Below are 19,815 nucleotides of genomic sequence, written 5' to 3'. Positions count from 1 at the left end.
TGGAAAGGAGGGTGATTCAATAAGTCATGGGGAAGAACAACATCTGTATGGTGACACTGAGGGTATTATCAGGAAAAATTACTAAGCAGTAAATTGTTCCTTAATATACACAAAGCCCCACATATTACATTAAAGGTGTCCGAATTTAGGGCCAGGGGAAAAAAGCATCTTTTATTAGATAATGAGAGAGCTGGAATGTACTGTGTTCCTCCTTGTTCCCTATTCCCATAGCATATTGGTCTTTTATAAAAGTGATTATCCTATCTTTGGGATGAAGGGATATTTGTCTAACTCCCACAGTAGAGTATGGACATTCGGAGAACAAAAGATGATATCTTTTATCTTTTATATCAAACAACAAAAGAATGTTTCCCATGTACAATAGCTGTGTGAAAATCTGTAGCTTACAGTTATTTACATTATTTGTAGAGAATTTATTTTATTTGTAATTCTTGGACTCCTACAAACTCTGAATTATTATTATGTGCTTGTTTTGTTATTGTAATGTTGTAACAGAATTAGTGGCTTAATTTCTACAGTAATTTCTCTTTATGCTATTTCAGAATCTCTTTTTTCCTCTCCAAATCTTTACTATCTTAAATTCTGGAACACAGTCTTGGTTTTAGAAGTGATCATTACCCATTTCTAAATAGAACTGAAGACTCTCTCCAAAGGTTAAGTAAATTCCTATTGTATCAGGCCACAGAAATGGATCTCCCAAAATGAACAAAACTTAATGACTCCTTAGTCACATATACCATTATATGTTAACTCATATACACGCTGTGGACAATATAAATACTTTGGTCTCTGAGATACTTGCTGGCAGATAGAGAGAATTTTAATACAGCATAGTAAGTGGTATGATGAAAATATGTATCCTAAATGCCTTGGGAACATAAAGTAGGGACACTCCTTGAAACCTAGGAGGAAGCTAGAGAGAATTAATGAACATTTTAAGGAAGTACAATGTCTGAGCAGTTTTGAAGGAAGAGCGCAGGGATTAGGGAGTTGGGGAATGGTTCCAGGTGGTGACAGTATTAAGAATGAGGCAGCATGGTGTGTTTGGAAAACTGTAGGTAGTTCAAAATTGCTGACAGGTCGGAGATGAAGCTGGAGCCAGACCATGGAGGCCCTTATGTGGCTTCTAAGGAGCCTTGGATTTTAACCACTTCGCCAGACACTAGTGTTTGTTGAGAAGTGAATAGATACGCTTTGCAAATAGATTCTCTTGTTAAATGAGGTCCTTAAATTTCTGCATAGCATATCCCTCACTTAGGCATTCTTAATTTGTGTGTGTATACTATAGGCTCCCAGAAGATCAGAGGTAAAGGAATCTGTAAATTCATTATGTCTGTTTCCCAAACTTAGAACTAAGTAGCATTTTTTAAAGATGAACTATTATCTTCTCAGAGAACTGTCCTAGTTAATGAGCCATTGAAGTTTTTAAGCAAAAGTAATACTTTTATTTATATATTTTTACTTAGTATACTTCCCATGACATATCTGAATAAAATTCATTAACACAGAGAATTGAAATTTGCCCCATTGCATGTCTGCAAAAGTAAGAAATTTGAGGAACAGATTATACCAGTGAGTGAACCTGAATGGTACATGTTCTTATTTGGGGGTTTAACTCCTCCAGGAATTTTGAGGTTTACTTCTTAAACTATATAGTTGTTACTAAGTAGAATGAATATAATGACTTTCCCAAAACAGTTAAAATTCAGAACTTTTTTCTTTAATGATGGCTTTTTCAGACCAATCGAAAAGTACAGAAACTTTATAATGAACACTGACCACCAATCTTAATAAACAAACATTAAAAGACCACAGTGTATCTTGCTCTAATTGCATTACTCTCCCTCCTCTAAAGGTAACTGCTGTCTTGAATTTGGTATTTGTTCTCATAGATTTCTGTATAGTTGTATTGCTCCTGTATGTATGCCAAAAGGAAGTGTCCTTTTGCATAGTTTTAACGTTTATGTAAATAGCTTAGTCCTACTGAAACCTTTTTTGTGTATAACATTATATTTGTGGAATTCATTTGTGTTAATAAGTGTAATTCTAGTGTATTTATTTTACCTGTTGATTTATAGTGTTCCATCATGAGTATGTTGTGCCCTTTTTTCTTTTGTGCCCTTTTTTAAGTTGTGCCCTTTTTTCTTTTGACATTACACTCATTTATAAGTGTCTCTTTTGACATTTGACGTTATATTCACTTATAAGTGTCTATTTTGTTTGGGTAAGAGATTTTCTAGAGTACATAGTAGGCATGAAATTACTAGGTATACATGTCTTCAGTTTTATTAGATATTGCCAAATTGCTTTCAAAAGTATTTATATCAATTTACTGACAGTGGATGAAAAGATTTCCTGTTAATTCATTATCTAAACTAGATTTTAACCTTCATATATTTGTGGGAAACAGGAAGAGTAAAACAAGCTAAAGATTGTGTCACTTAACATGGATTAACCTTGAGTTTTATTTTGTCTTTATAGATCTTGGAGAAATTCACTCAAGGCTGTTAGATCACAAGCCAATTATTCAAGGCGAAATCCGTTATTTTGTGAAAGAATTTGAAGTGAGTATTTAAAACTTATTTTGTAAAAATACTGCCCTGGCTGGTGTAGCTCAGTGGATTGAGTGCGGGCTGTGAACCAAAGTGTCGCCAGTTCGATTCCCAGTCAGGGCACATGCCTGGGTTGTGGACCAGTTCCCCAGTGGGGGCCACGTGAGAGGCAACCACACATTGATACTTCTCTCCCTCTCTTTCTCCCTCCCTTCCCCTCTCTAAAAATAAATAAAATACTACCCTAATTGTTAGTGTGTTCATATACAGAAGGGACATTTTCTAGTTTTAAAATTTCTGATTTCGTGCGTTCATAAAATTTACAAAATAAAACTAATTAAGAGTTATTACTATTAATGGAAGCAGCGCAAGACGAGGCAGGTGACTTGGGTTCAAGTTCTGTTGCCTACTCTGGCATATTTAATGTCTGTCGATCTCAGTTTTTTTTTTTTATCTCTACAATGAGATATGGGGGGGTGGGGGAGGTGAGAGAAGACCTTAAAGACTGATTGGCCTGTTCCAGACCCACTTTCTACATTTTTTTCTTAGGTGGGACTTCAGTACTCAAATTAAAAAGTAAGAATTATCCTTAGGTATTCTCTCATGTTCAGTGAGCAGGTCTTCTAGGTTATATCATAAATCTCTAGTCCTTTTAATTTAATGTGACTGCTTTATGAACCCAGTCAAATCCAATCTTTACCGTGCTGCAAGTGCTCTGACATTATTTCAATTTTTAAAACTCTTTGATGATAATTGCCATCTATAGGGTAAGAGTCCAAGCATTGTCCTGTGACCTATTCCCTACCTTTTATCTTTCATGCCCCACCCCACCTTGCATGCTGTGTTCCAGCAATACCAATGTACCAACTTGCCATCCTATTTCATATTATTATTTTGCACATATATAATTGGTTCCCCATTAAGGATTCACCTGATTTAAGTCAGACCCACTGAGGATAATCTCCCTTTTTTAAAGTCAACTAATTTGGGACCTAAAATGTATCTGCAGAGTATCTTCACAGCAGCACCTAGACTAGGGTTTGGTTCAATAACTGAAAGGACATCTGGGTACATTAGGGATGGGTCTTGGTGGCCATCTCAGTGTTCAGCCTACCATAAGCTCTTACAACTCCTTGGTAGTTTTCTTGTTATATACTTGTGTATTATCTATCTTCCCTCATTAGAATATAGGCATCATGAGAATGATAGGGACTTACTGTACTTTTCAGACTCTAAGATGCACTTTTTTAAACAATTTTTTGCTTCAAAATTTTTTCCCCTATTTTCCTCCTCTAAAACCTAGGTATATCTGGGGTCCACACTATAAGATACACATAGGTTTTAAAGGAGGAAAATAGGGGAAAAAATTTTGAAGCAAAAATATGGTAAAAAAGTGCATCCGATAGTCTGAAAAATATAGTACCTTTTTTATTTTCTGTTGTACTCAAAATGCCTAAAATAATGTCTGGTGCATTGTGGCTGCTTAATATGATCCAAAAAAACAAGTAGCTAAGCTTGAACTAAAACTTAGGTTTTCAACATTGTGATGTCATAAATCATCTTTTTCATAAGTCATCTTTTTTGCCAGTCTGGTTAATTTGAAATACTGAATAGTTATTATTTAAAAAAAAATTTAAATACACCTTTAAAGATCTACTCTATATTTAAAGAAGCGTAGAATTTTGTAATAATGGTGGATTCTCTAATTCAGTTTCCTCACTTCATAGAAACTGCTCCCAGAGATGGAAAGCAGTGTGTGAAAAGCCATGCAGCTAAGTAGTGGCTGAGTTATCTCTAGAATGCAGGTGTCATTGTACGTACTTCATTGTTCTTTAAATAATGTAGATACTTTCTGCAAAACTGAGTCTTGCATGGAAGACAAAAGAAGTGGCACATTTATGCTGCTGAATATGTTCTATTTAAGAGCTCACTTCATGTTGAAGCCAGTACCTCTTTTTTTTTGTTTGTTTTGTTTTTTATCTTTATCCAAGGACATTTTTCAGAGAGAGAGAGGAAGGGAGTGAGGAAAGATAAAAACATCTATATGAGAGAGAAACTCTCATTGATTGGTTGCCTCCTGTACATGCCTAGACCAGGGATCATTTGTGCCCCCATAGGGAAATGAATTCATAACCTAGGTATGTGCCCTGATTGGAAATCTGAACCGGCAGCCCTTTGGTTTTGGGACGACGCTCCAACCAACTCAGCCACTGGCATTTTTAACTAAGATGAAGGTAGTTGCCAGAAGCATATGTCAAAAGGAGATGAATTACAGTTGGCCCTCTGTTTCCATGGGTTCTGCCTCTGTAGATTGAAAATATTCAGCAAAAAAGTTACATTGTTGGTGTATATTACATACTTAAGCCTAAAATGGTTGTTTTATACTGAACATGTACAGACTTTTTTCTTGTTATTCCCTAAATAATACAGTATAACAACTATTTATAAAGCACTTACATTGTGTTAGTATTTTAGTAATGCAGAGATGATATAAAGTATTTGGGTGGCTGTGTGTAGATTATATGCAAATACTACACCATTTTGTGTAAGGGACTTGACATCCTCGGATTTTGTTATCTGCGGGGGTTCCTGGAACCAGTCCTCCATTATACTGAGGAACAGCTGTTTCTGCATTCTGGATTGTTAAGCCCTCAAAGAGCTTTTTGGAGAGGAGGCTGTGTTGAATAGAAAAAACATGGGCCTTGGACCTTTACGTATCTGAGTTATGTATCCTGGCACTCTTCTTACTAGTTATGAGTACTTGCTTTACTGAGGGTTAGTTTTCTTACTTTAAAAATGGGAACAGTAATATATGCTATGGAGGTTTTGTGAGGATTAAATGTAATGTTATTTTTAAAAATTCCTGGTATATATTACAAATGTTGACAAATGTTGGTAACTTATTAAGAGAAAACGGTAACAAGTATAATCAAATAGAAATGTATTAATTCAGAGTTTGCAGTAATTTTTATGAACTTGGGTTCAATATTTCATGTCTTAGGGAAAATAGGGATTTACTAAACAAGTGCCACAAGCATTATCTGAGCAATAACATTTACTAAAGAATAAAATTTTCACCCTAGGTATGATAGACACAAGCTTATATAAATGTCTTAAGCATTGATTTTGTGTGAGACAATACCAGGAACTAATGCATGAAACATTCTTATATTGTCTTTGAAAAACGGTCTCAAAAATATTTTGTCAGCCAAGTTTGAGCCATTATCTTCAACTAAATATATTTTCTTTTCTTGAAATGTACGTGATCCAGTCTTTTCACACAGTGACCCTCCCCAGTTGGTCTTTTTGAAAGTTTGGTGGAGAAAAGCTGAAAGCATTTTAGACTTTAGAATTAAAAGGATATGTACGATATTTACAATTCTTTTCTATGTTGGTCCAAACAGTAACATCCCCTGAACTTAATTAGTCTGAGTGCTCTTCACCCAGACTTGCATGGTCAGACAGAAAAGGATGGTAAAGCAGAGCTATCAGTAGATCTTCTTTATGCCATATAATTGTAGTTCACTTTAAGAAAAACTGACTAGTACTTGAAACTAAAGTTGTTTATAGTTTATATGTTTAAAAAAAAGCTAACGCACATGGTAACAATCATCTTTTTCTGTGTAAAATTTTATCTCCAAAAGAAGGGAATAAATGCCACATGGTGGCAGTATTACTTAAATTATTGAAGTAGTGATACCCTGTATATTTTAAGGTTTCTTTTTTTGTGTTTGCTAGTATTTCTGGACATTGACTGTCCTTCTCCTGGCTTTATACAAATCTTTTATCTTCTTGATTTCAGTGATCACTGAACAGAGATCCCATTGGGGTCCTTTCAGTGAACACTAGTTTGGTAGTGTCAGCGGGAAGGGGTGTTGTCTTCTGCACCGTTGTCTTTCTAGCCCTAAGGAGATGTTATGGCCTCTCTCTCATGAAGAACAGAGGAGAGACCTATGTTAGTCAGCATTTATAAAGTGCTTGCTTTTGGGGTATATGGCCCTGTTCAAGTTTCATATTTTATTTTTAGCAAATTTTGTTCTTTGAATACTTTATTGAATGGTTATTGAGTACCTAGGTATATCAGTAAGGAATGTGTTTAGTTACAAGTAACAGACACCTGAAAAATAGTAGCTTTAACAAGTGTGTATTTTTCTCTCACAAGACCCAGAGCCTATGGTTGGTATGGTGGCTCTATGATGTTAGCTTCCCCCACCCCCTGATTTTTTTTTCTTCTACCTCCCTGGGGTGTTGCTCTTATCCTTATATTTATACGTTGTCTTTGGGAGCTCCAGTCTTGACATCTGCATTTCATGTAGCAAAAAGGCAGGTGGGAAACATCTAGCAGTCTGTGTTACAGGCAAATTTACCACTCCTAATAATATTTGGGTGCTGCTAGGAAGAAGGGAGAAGAGAGTAGATCCAGGACTATGTCTCACAATAGGTATGTAAAAATAAGTAAGAAAAGTCTACCTCCAGGAAGTTTATAAACTAGAGAGAAGAAAGACATCAAACAAAGAGTTTTAAGGGTGGAATTACTATGACAAAATAAGCCCAAAGTACTTAAGATCACAGAGGAGGAACCAACTCTCAACAGAGATGGAAAGAAAATTTTCACAAAGGAGGTGATGTTTGAGCTGAGAAAGAAAAACAGATGTTATCCAGATAGGAAAAAAAATGATTACTAAAATTAGAGGCAAAAAACGTATTCAAATAAGTATAGTATTTATAGGAGTAGGGACGGATTGTGTTGATGAGTTTGAATGTGAGTTAAACTGATCTAGAGAAAATCCCTTAGAAGGCAGGACAAACTAGAATTTCACTTGACATCCTGACCTCTCATTTTTAGTTTGCTTATTAGAGTAACTGTCAGATTATTAAATATCAGTATAAAGTCTATCCCATGTTGCATGTAATAAATATATGCACAATATAGTTTAAATTTGGAATACTGATCAATTTTGTAATGGAAAGAAAATTTTAAATAGTTTCATTTTTTTCTAATACTTTCAAATTAAATTTTTGTTTTATTTATATTTTTCACATTTTTTTATTGTTCACGTATACTTGTCTCCATTTTCTGCCCATCACTCCCCCTCACCCCAGCCATCCCTACTTCCCACCTTCAATCCTACCCCCCTCTGTAAATTTTTAATGTAAATATTACAGTAACTGTACTAACGTTCTTAATAATGGCTAACATTTTTAAGTGCTTAGTTGCCAGGCATTGTTTTAAGTACATTACATGAGCACTTGTTATTACTTTCAACCTAAGAAAAATTAACTGTATTATGAAATTTTTAGGGATGTTACACATTGGAAACCAAGTTTCATTAGTGCCAATCTTTGTTCTGAGAATTTTCACCCCAGAAATAACATGAATATACAAATAAAAAAGATGTTAGCTTGTAGTTTTCCTTTTGTAATAGATGTTAGTAGTATGCCTTAGTCAAAAATATCAGTATAAAAACAAGCACAGCCCTGGCCAGGTGTCTCAGTTGGTTGGAGCATTGTCCCTTACACCAGCAAAGGTTGTGGGTTCAATCCCAGTCACTGCACGTACCTAGGTTGCAGATTCAGTTCCCGGGATGCTCATGGGAGGCAACTAATCAATGTTTCTCTCCCCCCCCCCCAACAAATCAATAAATAAATTATTGGGTTAGGATTTAAAAAACAAACAAACAAAAAAGGGCACATACCAGATGGTAAGTTTAAGGGTAGAGACTACTTCTTACATCTTGTCTCATGTAACACTATCATTGGGCCTAATGATAGTTCAAATTAATTTATTGTAATCAGTAGGCTGTTAGAGAGGTAAGACTACAGATTCACTTACTATAATGAGTGACTACCAATTCACCTGCTACAAGAAACAACTCTTTAAATAAGTGGTTCTTAAGTCTAGGAGGTCATGGACTCCTTGGAGAATTTTCCCCCAGAAAAACAGAGGACATATATATTCAATTTGAGTGCAGTTTTAAGGGGATTCTTGAGTAAGACTCTGAATGGAGCTGTAGAACTCCCCTGTCTTTTCTTGTCTTTTTCTTTGAAATGAGGTATCATTCTTTTGCATCATAATAAATTAATCTATAAGGGATAAAATAATCTCTAGTCTTTTTTTTTTAACTCTCTAGTCCTTATTCTTCCAAATTCCAGTGCCATCTGGAGAAGATGACAGTAGCTGTGGTATACTGTTTATTTCCTCCTTGAATCTGTTTATAAAAATAGAATGAGGAGAGCAAAACCAAGCAACATCTATAAAATCAGGGAAAGAGTTATTCACAAAACACAAAATGACCAAATCATCAAGAGCAGAAAAGCTTCGGTGCATAAGAAACTGCAGGAAGAAGAGAGAAGGCAGAGGGCTAGAAAACCTCAAAATTACCACCAGGTATCTTTAGAAACTTGATGGGCCAGTCTGAGAACAACAGCAGAGACTGGGAAGGGACTTATTCACAGGCTCCAATTTATGAGTGAGTGCTAGCAAACCACAGGAAAGTCTCCTGGAGTTGAAGCAAGCAGTCTGTGAGTTTGAAACTCAGAAAACCTTTTCAGAAGGAGGTCCTGCACTTTGGAGAAACTATAGGAAATTGAATATTTTCTGAAACAAATAAGAGTTTCAGAAATTTGAAGTTAGAAAGGCATGTCCTGACCAGTCCTCCCTTCTAAAGACAGAGGAAAACAAAATTTCAGCTTTTAAGCAAGAGTCAAATCCCATACAAATTTATTAGAGGATGAAGATCAGACAATGTCCTTTAAGACAATGAAAGAAAAATATGACCACAAAGAAACATGAAAACTAACATAATGTTTTTAAATGAGCTTGGAGGTGTAAGGAAATTATAGAAGGAAAGAAAGAATGGTATTAGAATTATAAAAACTCATAAATGATTGGATAAAATAGAAATAGAAAAAATAAAAGGTAAAGTGGAAAATGTCAGTAAAAAGAAAATTAAAGTACTTTAAAAATTAAAACTGGAAGGGACATAAGAATGAAAAAGCACAATGAATTGTCATTGAAAATAAACTTTAAAATTTGAAAGACATGTCTAAAGATATAAAAAGAATTCAAGAAAAACGAGTAGTCATTATAAATACATAATATCCAATATATGCATAATAATGAGCCCCTAAAGAAGAAAATCCAAGCAATGTAATAGAACAAATGTAAAAACTAGAATTCAAGAAAACTTTCCCAAAATAAAAATATTGATGAAATTTCCTTAAAGGGTGTACTGCATTCAGGGGCAATTAACCCAGAATATCCAACACAGATTTTTTTTTAAAATAAATCTGTTGGACTTCATAGAAAAAAAAAATTGTTTGGACAACCCAACAAAATTGCTAAGCCCTTTATTAGTTGAAAAAATCTGATTATTAACAGATATAACTGTCTTACAGCAAAAGACAGTGGAGTAACAGCCAGGGGTTTTCTGTCTAACCAAACTGACCCCCCAGGTATAGGGAGCACAGATACACTGTTAGGGTCATGCAAGGACTCGGGGAATATTGTTCACAGGAGCCTTTCCTGAAGATTCTCTTACATAATCATCAGAATGAGTTTTAGGCAACAAAATGATGGGAGAGACTTTTATTTAATAACAATTTGTAAGCATTAAGTATATATTTATTTATAGAACTAAGACGAAACTCTGGTTATAGGGGAGACAAAACATGTCATAGCTCTGTTCTGACAGTGTAGATAATAGATACAGTCTATCAAAAAATGGGAGAGGGAAGGGTAGATAAAACATAAAATATCCTATTTGTTGCCTTTTAACTGTTAACTAAGAGTAAAAGGATACTATTTCAAATTGGATCCTGAGAGAGAGGGAAAGGCTAGAGAAGGAACAGGTAATAACCCATTAACATCGCTTATTGCAGGCAACTGGTAGACAATAGCCAAAAAAAGTGGAGACCATAAAGGATTAGTATCAACATAATCTTGAGAGCAAAAACGTCAACTTCTCTGAATACTAGAATAAGACCACATGACCACATAAAGATTATATACATTATGTTTGTAGTTATGAATCACTTAATAAAGTGAGATAAGAAAGGTTTGTATATCATGTTTCTCTTTAAGAAGAATTAAAAAAATATCTTTGTGCATTTATATGTTTGTGTACATTTTATATATGCATGTGTGTATGTTACAGAACAGACCAGGGGGCAATTATTGGCCCACCCAGGGACGCCAAAAACTTACAGAACGCTCACCTAGGGACAAGGAGGAGTTACTATATACTATTATCAAAAGGACCCCCCCACTAGGTTCTGTTGTCTGCCGCCTTAGGAAAAACAGCTCTCAATGCCAGAGATTTGTGAAAAGGAAAGGAAATGTTTATTTAATGCTATACAGACTTAAAGTACTGACCTAATGTCTTCATTAAAATATCAAAGTCCTTTTTGGATACCCACAGACACCCACAGTGCTTCCTTCATCCCCTGCACTAATTCAGGGTACTGTAACTCAGGAAAAGAAGCAAACATCCATGATCCAGAGTCCTGACACCATCAGCTGTGTCGCCGTCCAGGCAGGATCTCCAGTTAATGCAAAGCCATGTAGCACCTTCTCATGGCCTACTGGCAAGAGTTCTTTCACCCTTCTTCCAGGCAAAGTCTCTCCTGCTTCCCAGGCCACGTGGCCAAAGGGAGCACCCCAAAGCCACATGGCCCTCTTCTACCAAAGCTGCAGGGGTCCCCACTCTGGCCAAAACTGCATGGTTCTTCTCGGCAAAGCTGCGGGGGGCGGGGGGGGTTCGCCACTCTGCCAAAGCTGAGTGGTGGTTCTCTGCTAAAGCCGCATGGTGATTCTCCTTTGCAGGGCTGCAGGGTCTGCACTCTAGTGAAACCTTGTGGTTCCCTCCTCACATGGCTGCGGGGGTCCCCACTCTGCCACAGGTGCGTGGCTCTCTCCTCTTTTGCCACAGCTGCATGGTTCTCTCTCTCCACATGGCTGCCAAGTCTGGGTTTAAATCCCTGCACCAATCTTTCTCTGTACCCCCATTTCCGACTCCTCCTACAATCAGTTATACCTCCCAGCATTCTTGCATTATTCCAAGTTTAATGGGCTGCCATTGTGAGTATGGGTGGGTGTGGCCCCATGTCATGGAGCCAATCATCTCCAAGTTCTTACACAGGCGCTGTAACTCGGGGGGACCTGCCCCCCAGTTACATCTTGGGTGGAAGTCACTCCCTTCTCGCTGGCTCAAAGCATGGCCACAGGCATTTAACATATCTATCTATGCTACCACTTAAAGGTTATAGATACGTTAAGTGACCATGCCAGAGGTTAGCTGCAAAGCTGTTGCTGTACAAAACAGCCCTGCATGTTCCTGCTCCATGTGTCCCTTCCCCCAACTCACACCTGTGGCGGGGAGGGGTGAGGACATCCTAGTATTTCCCAGACACCTTGAGTTCTTGGCCCTATTCCAAATCCCTATTTGGGGTCCCCCTTCTTGGCTGCACCCTGTTACATGCATACATACACATATATATGTGGGTGTATGCGTGTGGATGTATGTGGGCATGGACGCATATCCTTATACTTAAAACAATGGTAGAATAAAAAGATTTATATAATTACCTAAAGAGAGAGTATAGAGGGAATAGGATGTAAAGGAGGATAGGTATAGAAGTGAGACTTTTTGAATATATATGTATGCACACATATATATATTTTAGAGATATAATTTTGGAGCCATGTAAATATGTTTCATAATTAAAATAAAATTAAATTTTAATGAGTAATTCCTCCCAAGTAAAAACTAATAAAGCAAACCTGTGTTTGTAGATGTTGGCATTGCCTTGCAGAGAGAAATTATTCCCGGTAACTATTTTCTTTTTAAATCCTCACCTAAGGACTTTTTTAAATCAGACAGACAGAAAAACACCAATTGTTTACCTCCAATACATACCAACTGTGTCCTGACAGGGAAATGAGCCTGCAACCCTCGGTTTACAGGAAGATGCTCCAGCCAACTGAGCCACAGAGGCCAGGGCTATTCCAAGTAACTTGAAAACAGTAATTTGACTGTACATTCCTTGTGGAATATCCCTTGAAAAACAAACAAACAAACAAAACTGTTTTCACTAACCATTTTGTTGATGCTAGTATTAGTATTGTTCATTTGAATTAGTGATAAAGCAAATGTTGATTTGAAAAAGAGGAGGGTAATTAAAAACTCGGTAGTCCTAAAATTAAGTTTGACTATCAGTATGAACTTAAAATGTATCTTTTCTTTAAAAACAAACCTATTTCCTAGCCTTGTCCACTGAAAGGCCTAAAAATAATGACCAGCCCTGTAGTAGTGAGCACCCCTAGTGCTCAAACTCTAAATACTACTTTAAAATACTGGTGGTATTTAGAGACCTGTTGATTTCAGGTCTGGGCCAGGAAATGTACAAGATGATCTTGGGGCATCAGGTTGTACTAGAAAGCAAAGAAACTACTAAAGAACACTAGAGTTTGGTCTAAAGCAGTCCAGAGTCAACTAGAATAGGTGCTTACTAGACAAAGACAGGGCAGTTTAAGCACCAGTAAGGAGAAATACTGTAATGGATGAAAAGTTTCAGATATTTTTAATTTTTGAGTTACACAGAAATATGTAAAAACAAAAACCTTCAGAGAATACTAGGGAATCAAATCATTGTTTTAGGGAAATGCTCAAATGTTTTTGTTTTGTTTTGTCTTCAAGTGTTTTATTTTGCCTTTCATATGTGAGCAATCCTCATAATAACCAAATAGTCAGGGAAAATTTCTCTTTATGTTGGTATTCCTGCTGATAAATGAAGACAGAATGCTAGCAACCTGTCAGAAGTATACAACCCACATCTGAAATGTTTTTTATGAACAAAAAATAAAACCCTGAATCTGATCAAGCCTCTAGTTCTAACTACCAATTTACAGGAAAGAGAAGAGACAAAAGAATATGTTTACACCATAGGGAGTCATTCAGCAAAAAAAAGACTGTGGGAAACTGCAGAACAAATGACTCACATTTTTTTTTTCAATAAATTGCAAGATGGGGAAAGTGATGGGGGACAAATCTATAGCTTAAAAATATTTAAGAAACAGTAACCAACAACAATTTAAGAATCTTATTTAGATTTTGCATTTTAATTATATTTTATTGATTATGCTATTACAGTTGTCCTAATTTTTACCATTTTGCCCCCCTGCACCCAGCAACCCCCACTCCCTCAGGCAATCCCCCCACCATTGTTAATTTCCATGGTTCATGAGTGTAAGTTCTTTGGCTGCTCCGTTTCCTTCACTGTACTTTATATCCCCTTGGCTGTTCTATAACTACCTATTTGCACTTCTTACTCCCCTCACCTCTTCACCCATTCCCCCACATCCCCTCCCATCTGGCAACCATCAAAACATTTTCTGTATCATGATTCTGTCCCTGTTCTTGTTTGCTTAGTTTAGATTCAATTGTTGATAAGTTGTTTTTTTTTCTTGCCATTTTATTGTTCATAGTTTTGATCTTCTTTTTCTTAAATAAGTCTCTTTAACATTTCATATAATAATGGTTTGGTGATAATAAAGTCCTTTAGTTTTTTCTTGTCTGGGAACCTCTTTATCTGCCCTTCAAGTATAAATGATAGCTTTGCTGGGTAGAGCAGCCTTGGCTGTAGGTCCCTGCTTTTCATGAACTGAATATTTCTTGCCAATCCCATTTAGCCTACAAAGTTTCTTTTGCAAAATCAGCTGACAGCCTTATTGTAACTCCCCTGTAAGTAACTAACAGCTTTTTTCTGCTGCTTTCAATATTCTCACTTTATCTTTAACCTTTGGCATTGTAATTATGATGTGTCTTGGAGTTGGCCTCTCTGCTTCGGGACCCTCTGTGCTTCAAACAGACTGGAGAATTAAAACATTTATGGGACATTCGGGAGAATACTAACCTTTATTTTTAATGATAAAGATTTATTGAGTTTGTGTGTGTGTGAGAGAGAAGACAGGTGGTCTTACTGTATCTTTTTTCAAAAGGATTTTTTCTTTTAATGTACATGCTGAAATATTTATAGTTGAAATTATTTATTTCGACTATATTTTGAGATTTGCTTCAGAAGAATCTAGGATGTGGGTAGGGAGATGTATGGAGTGCTACAGAGGAAACAAAATCAGCCATGAGTTGAGAATTTTTAAAGCATGTTGATAGGAATCTAGTTCTGTTACCTGCTCTGGCATGTAAATGATTTCATTACTTATGCCCTGGGTTTTTGAGGGTTTCTGGCCCACTGGTGGGTGTTAGAGGTGGGGAGTGGGAGACAGGAGGGCTTCCTGGAGGATGGAGTGTCTCATCTGAGTCTTGAGGACTATAACATTAGCAGTTAAGAAAAGAACCCAAGTCACCTGCTGCCTAGTCCTCTGCTCCTTCCATTAATAGTAATAACTCTTAATGAGTTTTGTTTTCTCAACTTTTGTATAAGTTTTAAGTTTCTTATTATAGAAAAATAGAAAGAATAAAAATATGGCCATAGCTGCTCCATAAGAATGGCTTAAAACAAAACAAAAACCCTGGCAACATAATTAATTTGTTAATCCCTTAAATTAAGTTTACCAATCTTCGTTTTTTATTTTATTTGTTAAGTGTATTTATTGATTATGCTATTATAGTTGTCCCATTTTTTTCTCCATTTTATTTCCCTCTGCCTTGCATCCCACCTCCCACCAGCATTCCCCCCCTTAGTTCATGTTCATTGGTTGTACATATAAGTTCTTTGGCTTCTCCATTTCCTATACTATTCTTAACCTCCTCCTGTCTATTTTGTGCCTACCAATCATGCTTCCTATTCTCCGTACCTTTCCTCCATTCTCCTCCTTCCCCCTCCCCACTGATAGCCTTCAATGTGATCTCCATTTCTGAGATTCTGTTCTTGTTCTAGTTGTTTGCTTAATTTTTTGTTTTTTTTTGTTTGTTTGTTTGTTTAGGGTCAGTTGTTGATAGCTGTGAGTTTGTTGTCATTTTACTGTTCATAGTTGTGATCGTCTTTTTCTTAGATAAGTCCCTTTAGCATTTCATATAATAAATGCTTGGTGATGATGAACTCCTTTAACTTGACCTTATCTGAGAAGCACTTTATCTGCCCTTCCATGCTAAAGGATAGCTTTGCTGAATAGAGTTTTCTTGAATATAGGTCCTTGCCATTCATGACTTTGAATACTTCTTTCCAGCGCCTTCTTGCCTGTAAGCTTTCTTTTGAGAAATCAGCTGATAATCTTTGGGGAACTTCTTTATAGGTAACTCTCCTTTTCTCTTGCTGTTTTAAAGATTCTCTCCTTATCTTTAATCTTGAGTAATGTAATTATGATGTGCCTTGGTGTGTGCTTCCTGGGGTCCAGTTTCTCTGGGACTCTCTGAGCTTCCTAGAGTTCCTGAAAGTCTATTTCCTTTTCCAGGTTGGGGAAATTCTCCTTCATTGTGTTTGCAAAAAAGTTTTCAACCTCTTGCTCTTTTTCTTCCTCCTACTGGCACCCATATGATTTGGATATTGGAACATTTAAAGTTGTCCCAGAAGTTCCTAAGCCTCTCCTCATTTTTTGGAATTCTTGTTTCTTCCTTCTATTCTGGTTGAATGTTTATTTCTTCCTTCTGCTCCAAATTGTTGATTTGAATCCTCGTTTCCTTCTCTTCGCTGTTGGTTCCCTGTATATTTTTCTTCATTTCACTTTCACAGCCTTCATTTCTTCCTCTGTTTTGTGACCATACTCAACCATTTCTGTGAGTATCCTGATTACCAGTGTTTTGAACTGTGCATCTGATAGGTTAGCTCTCTCTTTGTTGCTTAGTTCTTTTTCTGGAGTTTTGATCCATTCTTTTATTTGAGTCACTTTTTTTTTTGTCTTGGCACACCTGTAGGTAGTAAGGGGAGGAGCCTTAGATATTAGCCAGGGTGGGGCAACCCACATTGCTGCCTTGTGGCCCTCTCTGTGGGGGAGGAGCCTGAGGGGGAACAGTGCTGCTTACTTAGCTCTCAGCTGGCTTCCACTGCTGCCCACAGGCAAATGGGACCCTTCTGGTGATGATTGCCTTGTGGATGGGTTTGTATGCATTCTAGGATCTCATGGGTATCTCCAGCGAACTCCCCTGTGAGGCTGGGAGTTTCTCCTGCCGCTGCAACCCTCCACAGGTTTTACTAATCTTTTCTTTAATAAACATTTTATTTTGTATTGATTTTAGATTTACAGTAAATTTGCAAAGAGAGTACAGAGAGTTCTTGTATACTGTTCCCCTTTTTCTCTCATTGTTAATGTCTTATATTACCATGCTACGGTGGTGACAAAGAAAGCAGCATTGGTACGTTACTGTCAATGAAACACCAGACATTATTTGGATTTCACCAGTTTTTCTCTTACAGTCCTCTTTCTGTTTCAGGATCTACTCCAGCGTACCACATTGCATTTAATTTTCATGTCTCTCTAGTCTTTGGTCTGTGATAGTTTCTTAGCCTTCCTTGTTTTTCTGGTTGTTCTGGTGACTAATGTGTTATTATGGCAAAAGAATACAGAACAAAGTCATTAAAGGAAACAAGTGCATGGGGAGGAGTCTGGATGAAACCTGGCAGAAACTTCCAAAAGTCCTCTCCCAGTGGAATCACACAGTATATGCTTCATTCTGTCAGCAGTGGGCTGTAACAACACATGTGAGATGTAATCCACCAGGAAAGCTGGCGTCAGCCTAGGAGTCCAGGATTTTTATTGGGGACTGATCAGGTAGGCAATCTCTGCCTAACATGTATCCAAGTTCCAGATTCGTAGAAGGATGGAAGTGTCTTATCATTTATAGAAAGTTTTATACCAGTGTACAGAACTGTTTACTGGTCAAGTTCCCAGCCCCCAGCCAACGGCCAGTCTTGGAAGCAGGCCTTTCTAAGGATAGTAATCTGTGGCCTTCACTGTTAACTCTTTTCTGCATAAGGAAGTATGTACGTATTACCTTTACTTCATAGTTTTATTCGAGAAAAATGGAATCATTAAAAACACAGAGTATAAGTAATACAAGAATAAAAAATGAAATGTAAAGTCTAATAAAGGGCCTCTTTTTGTTCTTTTAGTACTTCTCATTCCCATTTTAAAATATTGCTGTAAAAATATTACTCATATTGCAACTTTTCAGCTTTTGAAGCATTTCATAATAAAAAAAATACCTCCAGATTGTGACCTCACTTATTGCCAAATAATTAGAAGAAGGCTGTGTAAATTTCAGTAATGGGTAATAACATAACAACCAAAAACCTAGGTGGAAATCCCAGAAAGTAATTACTAAGATTTAAGACACAATATTTACTAGACACTTACTTTCTTTTAATAGGAAAAACGTGGTCTTCGAGAATTGCGAGTTCTTGAGAATTGGAAGAATATGATCCATGAAACAAATGAACATACTCTTCCCAAATGTAGAGAAACAATGCAAGACAACTTAAACCAAGTTCTCCAGAGACGTAAGCCAGCTATTTTTTTTATATTGCTTTATTTCAAATGAGTGCAATGCCAAAATACATCTCCTTGAGTATTCTGGTGGGAGGTAAAGAGAGAGAATTCTTAACCAGAACATATAAGAGAGGTGCCCTGTTACAGAGAAAGTGGTTATCTAGTGATTACCATATTTTTTGGACCATAAGATGCACCTAGGTTTTAGAGGAGGAAAGTAGGAAAAAAAATTTTGAAGCAAAAGATGTGGTAAAATATTTCATAACATAAATAACATAATATTTCACCAGTGTAAATGTAAACAGAACTCAACAGCAGCATTAACAACTATTATTCCTCCCAGATTTAGTGGGGGTGGGGGAGAGTGCATCTTATAGCCTGAAAAATACAGTAATATGTATTGCCATGGATGTTAAGAGCAATTATCTCCAAAGTGAGATGTGTGCTTCTGCAGTGCACAAGATTGTCCTTTTGGGATATGAAAACATTGAAACATTTACCTTAAAAAATTTAATCCTTTAGAAAAATTTTGATAGCCAACAATTAGGATCTGAAATAAGACTTTATCAAATGGGCCCTGGGTGGCGTAGCTCAGTGGATTGAGCGTGGGCTGCAAACCAAAGTGTTGCAGGTTCAATTCCCAGTCAGGCCACATACCTTGGTTGCAGGCCACGGCCCCCAGCAACCACACATTGATGTTTCTCTCTCTCTCTTTTTCCCTCCCTTCCCTCTCTAAAAATAAATACATAAAATCTTTTTTAAAAAAATACTTTATCAAATAGGATACTAGAGTTTTTTTAAACTTTTTTCAAAAATAACCCTGTAACAAACAGTATTTTACCACTTATTTTCATTAAGCAAAATAATTTCATTTGAAGTCATAGTTGATTGAAAAGAATACATATTAAACATATCAAATTATAATATAAAAAGAGTTTTATTAGTACTGACTTTAAAATTAGAAGTATATCAGAAATATAAGGCTTCTCCTTGCATCTGTATTTACACTATACACAAGCTGTATTCAGCTTGTCCAAGGATAATCCTGGTAAATAATGATGGATTACTGAAGTGCAAAATAAAAAAATATGTTTAAGGGAAACAAAAACACTGGCCAGTGAAGGAAGAAAACAACTGAGAGACCTTGATTAATAATTGAGTTAAGTCTTTTTGTGCCAGTCCAAGTTAGTTTTGTATGTTCTAATGCTAAAAGGAGATTGGAGAGGATAAATAAGATCACATTTAGTCTCTTTGAGGGAACAGCAAAAAGTCTAAAATTAACCTTAGGCTTTTGCATTTTACAATACTACCAACTTGTTCTTGTTTGTTCATACTGTCACTTCCTAAACTTGACAACATTCTCAATGCTAAAAATAAAGCTTAATTATTATTAATAAGAATGCTAATGTATGCATTTGAGTTGTGCCTATAACTTTCCTTTTCTACACTTTGAGTATCTAAAAATAAATTGGGTAAAACTTGGTAAAAATCTATAAGTGATTATTTCTACTTGCTTCATTCTGGGTCTAAAGTTACTTCTGATATGAAGACTAGCCTCTTAAAAGTAGAGTCTTCAACCCTGGCCAAGTGGCTCAGTTGGTTGAACACCAAAAAATGTTGAGGGTTCGATTCCCAGTTGGGAGCGCATATGGGAGGCAACCAATCAATGTTTCTCTCTCTCTCTCTCCCCCTCCCTTTATTTCCTTCTCTTTCCTTCTGCCCTACTCTCTCTACCTCTCCCCTTCTCCCCTGTCCCTCTTCTCTTTTCCTCTCCTTCCCTTTCTCTGTAACATCAGTAAA

The 19,815-nt window shown here is 36.6% G+C and overlaps 1 protein-coding gene across 1 annotated transcript in view; it reads left to right on the top strand.

Moving 5' to 3' along the window:
- Window positions 1-19,815, top strand: part of BLOC1S5 (biogenesis of lysosomal organelles complex 1 subunit 5) — a 43,410-nt gene that overhangs the window by 3,867 nt on the left and 19,728 nt on the right. Inside the window, exons 2-3 of the mRNA XM_045841700.1 lie at window positions 2,503-2,585; window positions 17,897-18,026. Of these exons, the coding sequence (XP_045697656.1) occupies window positions 2,503-2,585; window positions 17,897-18,026 (213 nt within the window). The remainder of the gene's footprint in view (window positions 1-2,502; window positions 2,586-17,896; window positions 18,027-19,815) is intronic.

The sequence above is a fragment of the Phyllostomus hastatus genome, unplaced genomic scaffold, assembly GCF_019186645.2.
Source record: "Phyllostomus hastatus isolate PE091 unplaced genomic scaffold, TTU_PhHast_1.1 phas_contig_37, whole genome shotgun sequence".
NCBI classification, from domain to species: domain Eukaryota; kingdom Metazoa; phylum Chordata; class Mammalia; order Chiroptera; family Phyllostomidae; genus Phyllostomus; species Phyllostomus hastatus.
Note: the sequence above shows the minus strand (reverse complement) of the source record. Positions and strands in the feature narration are given on the sequence as shown.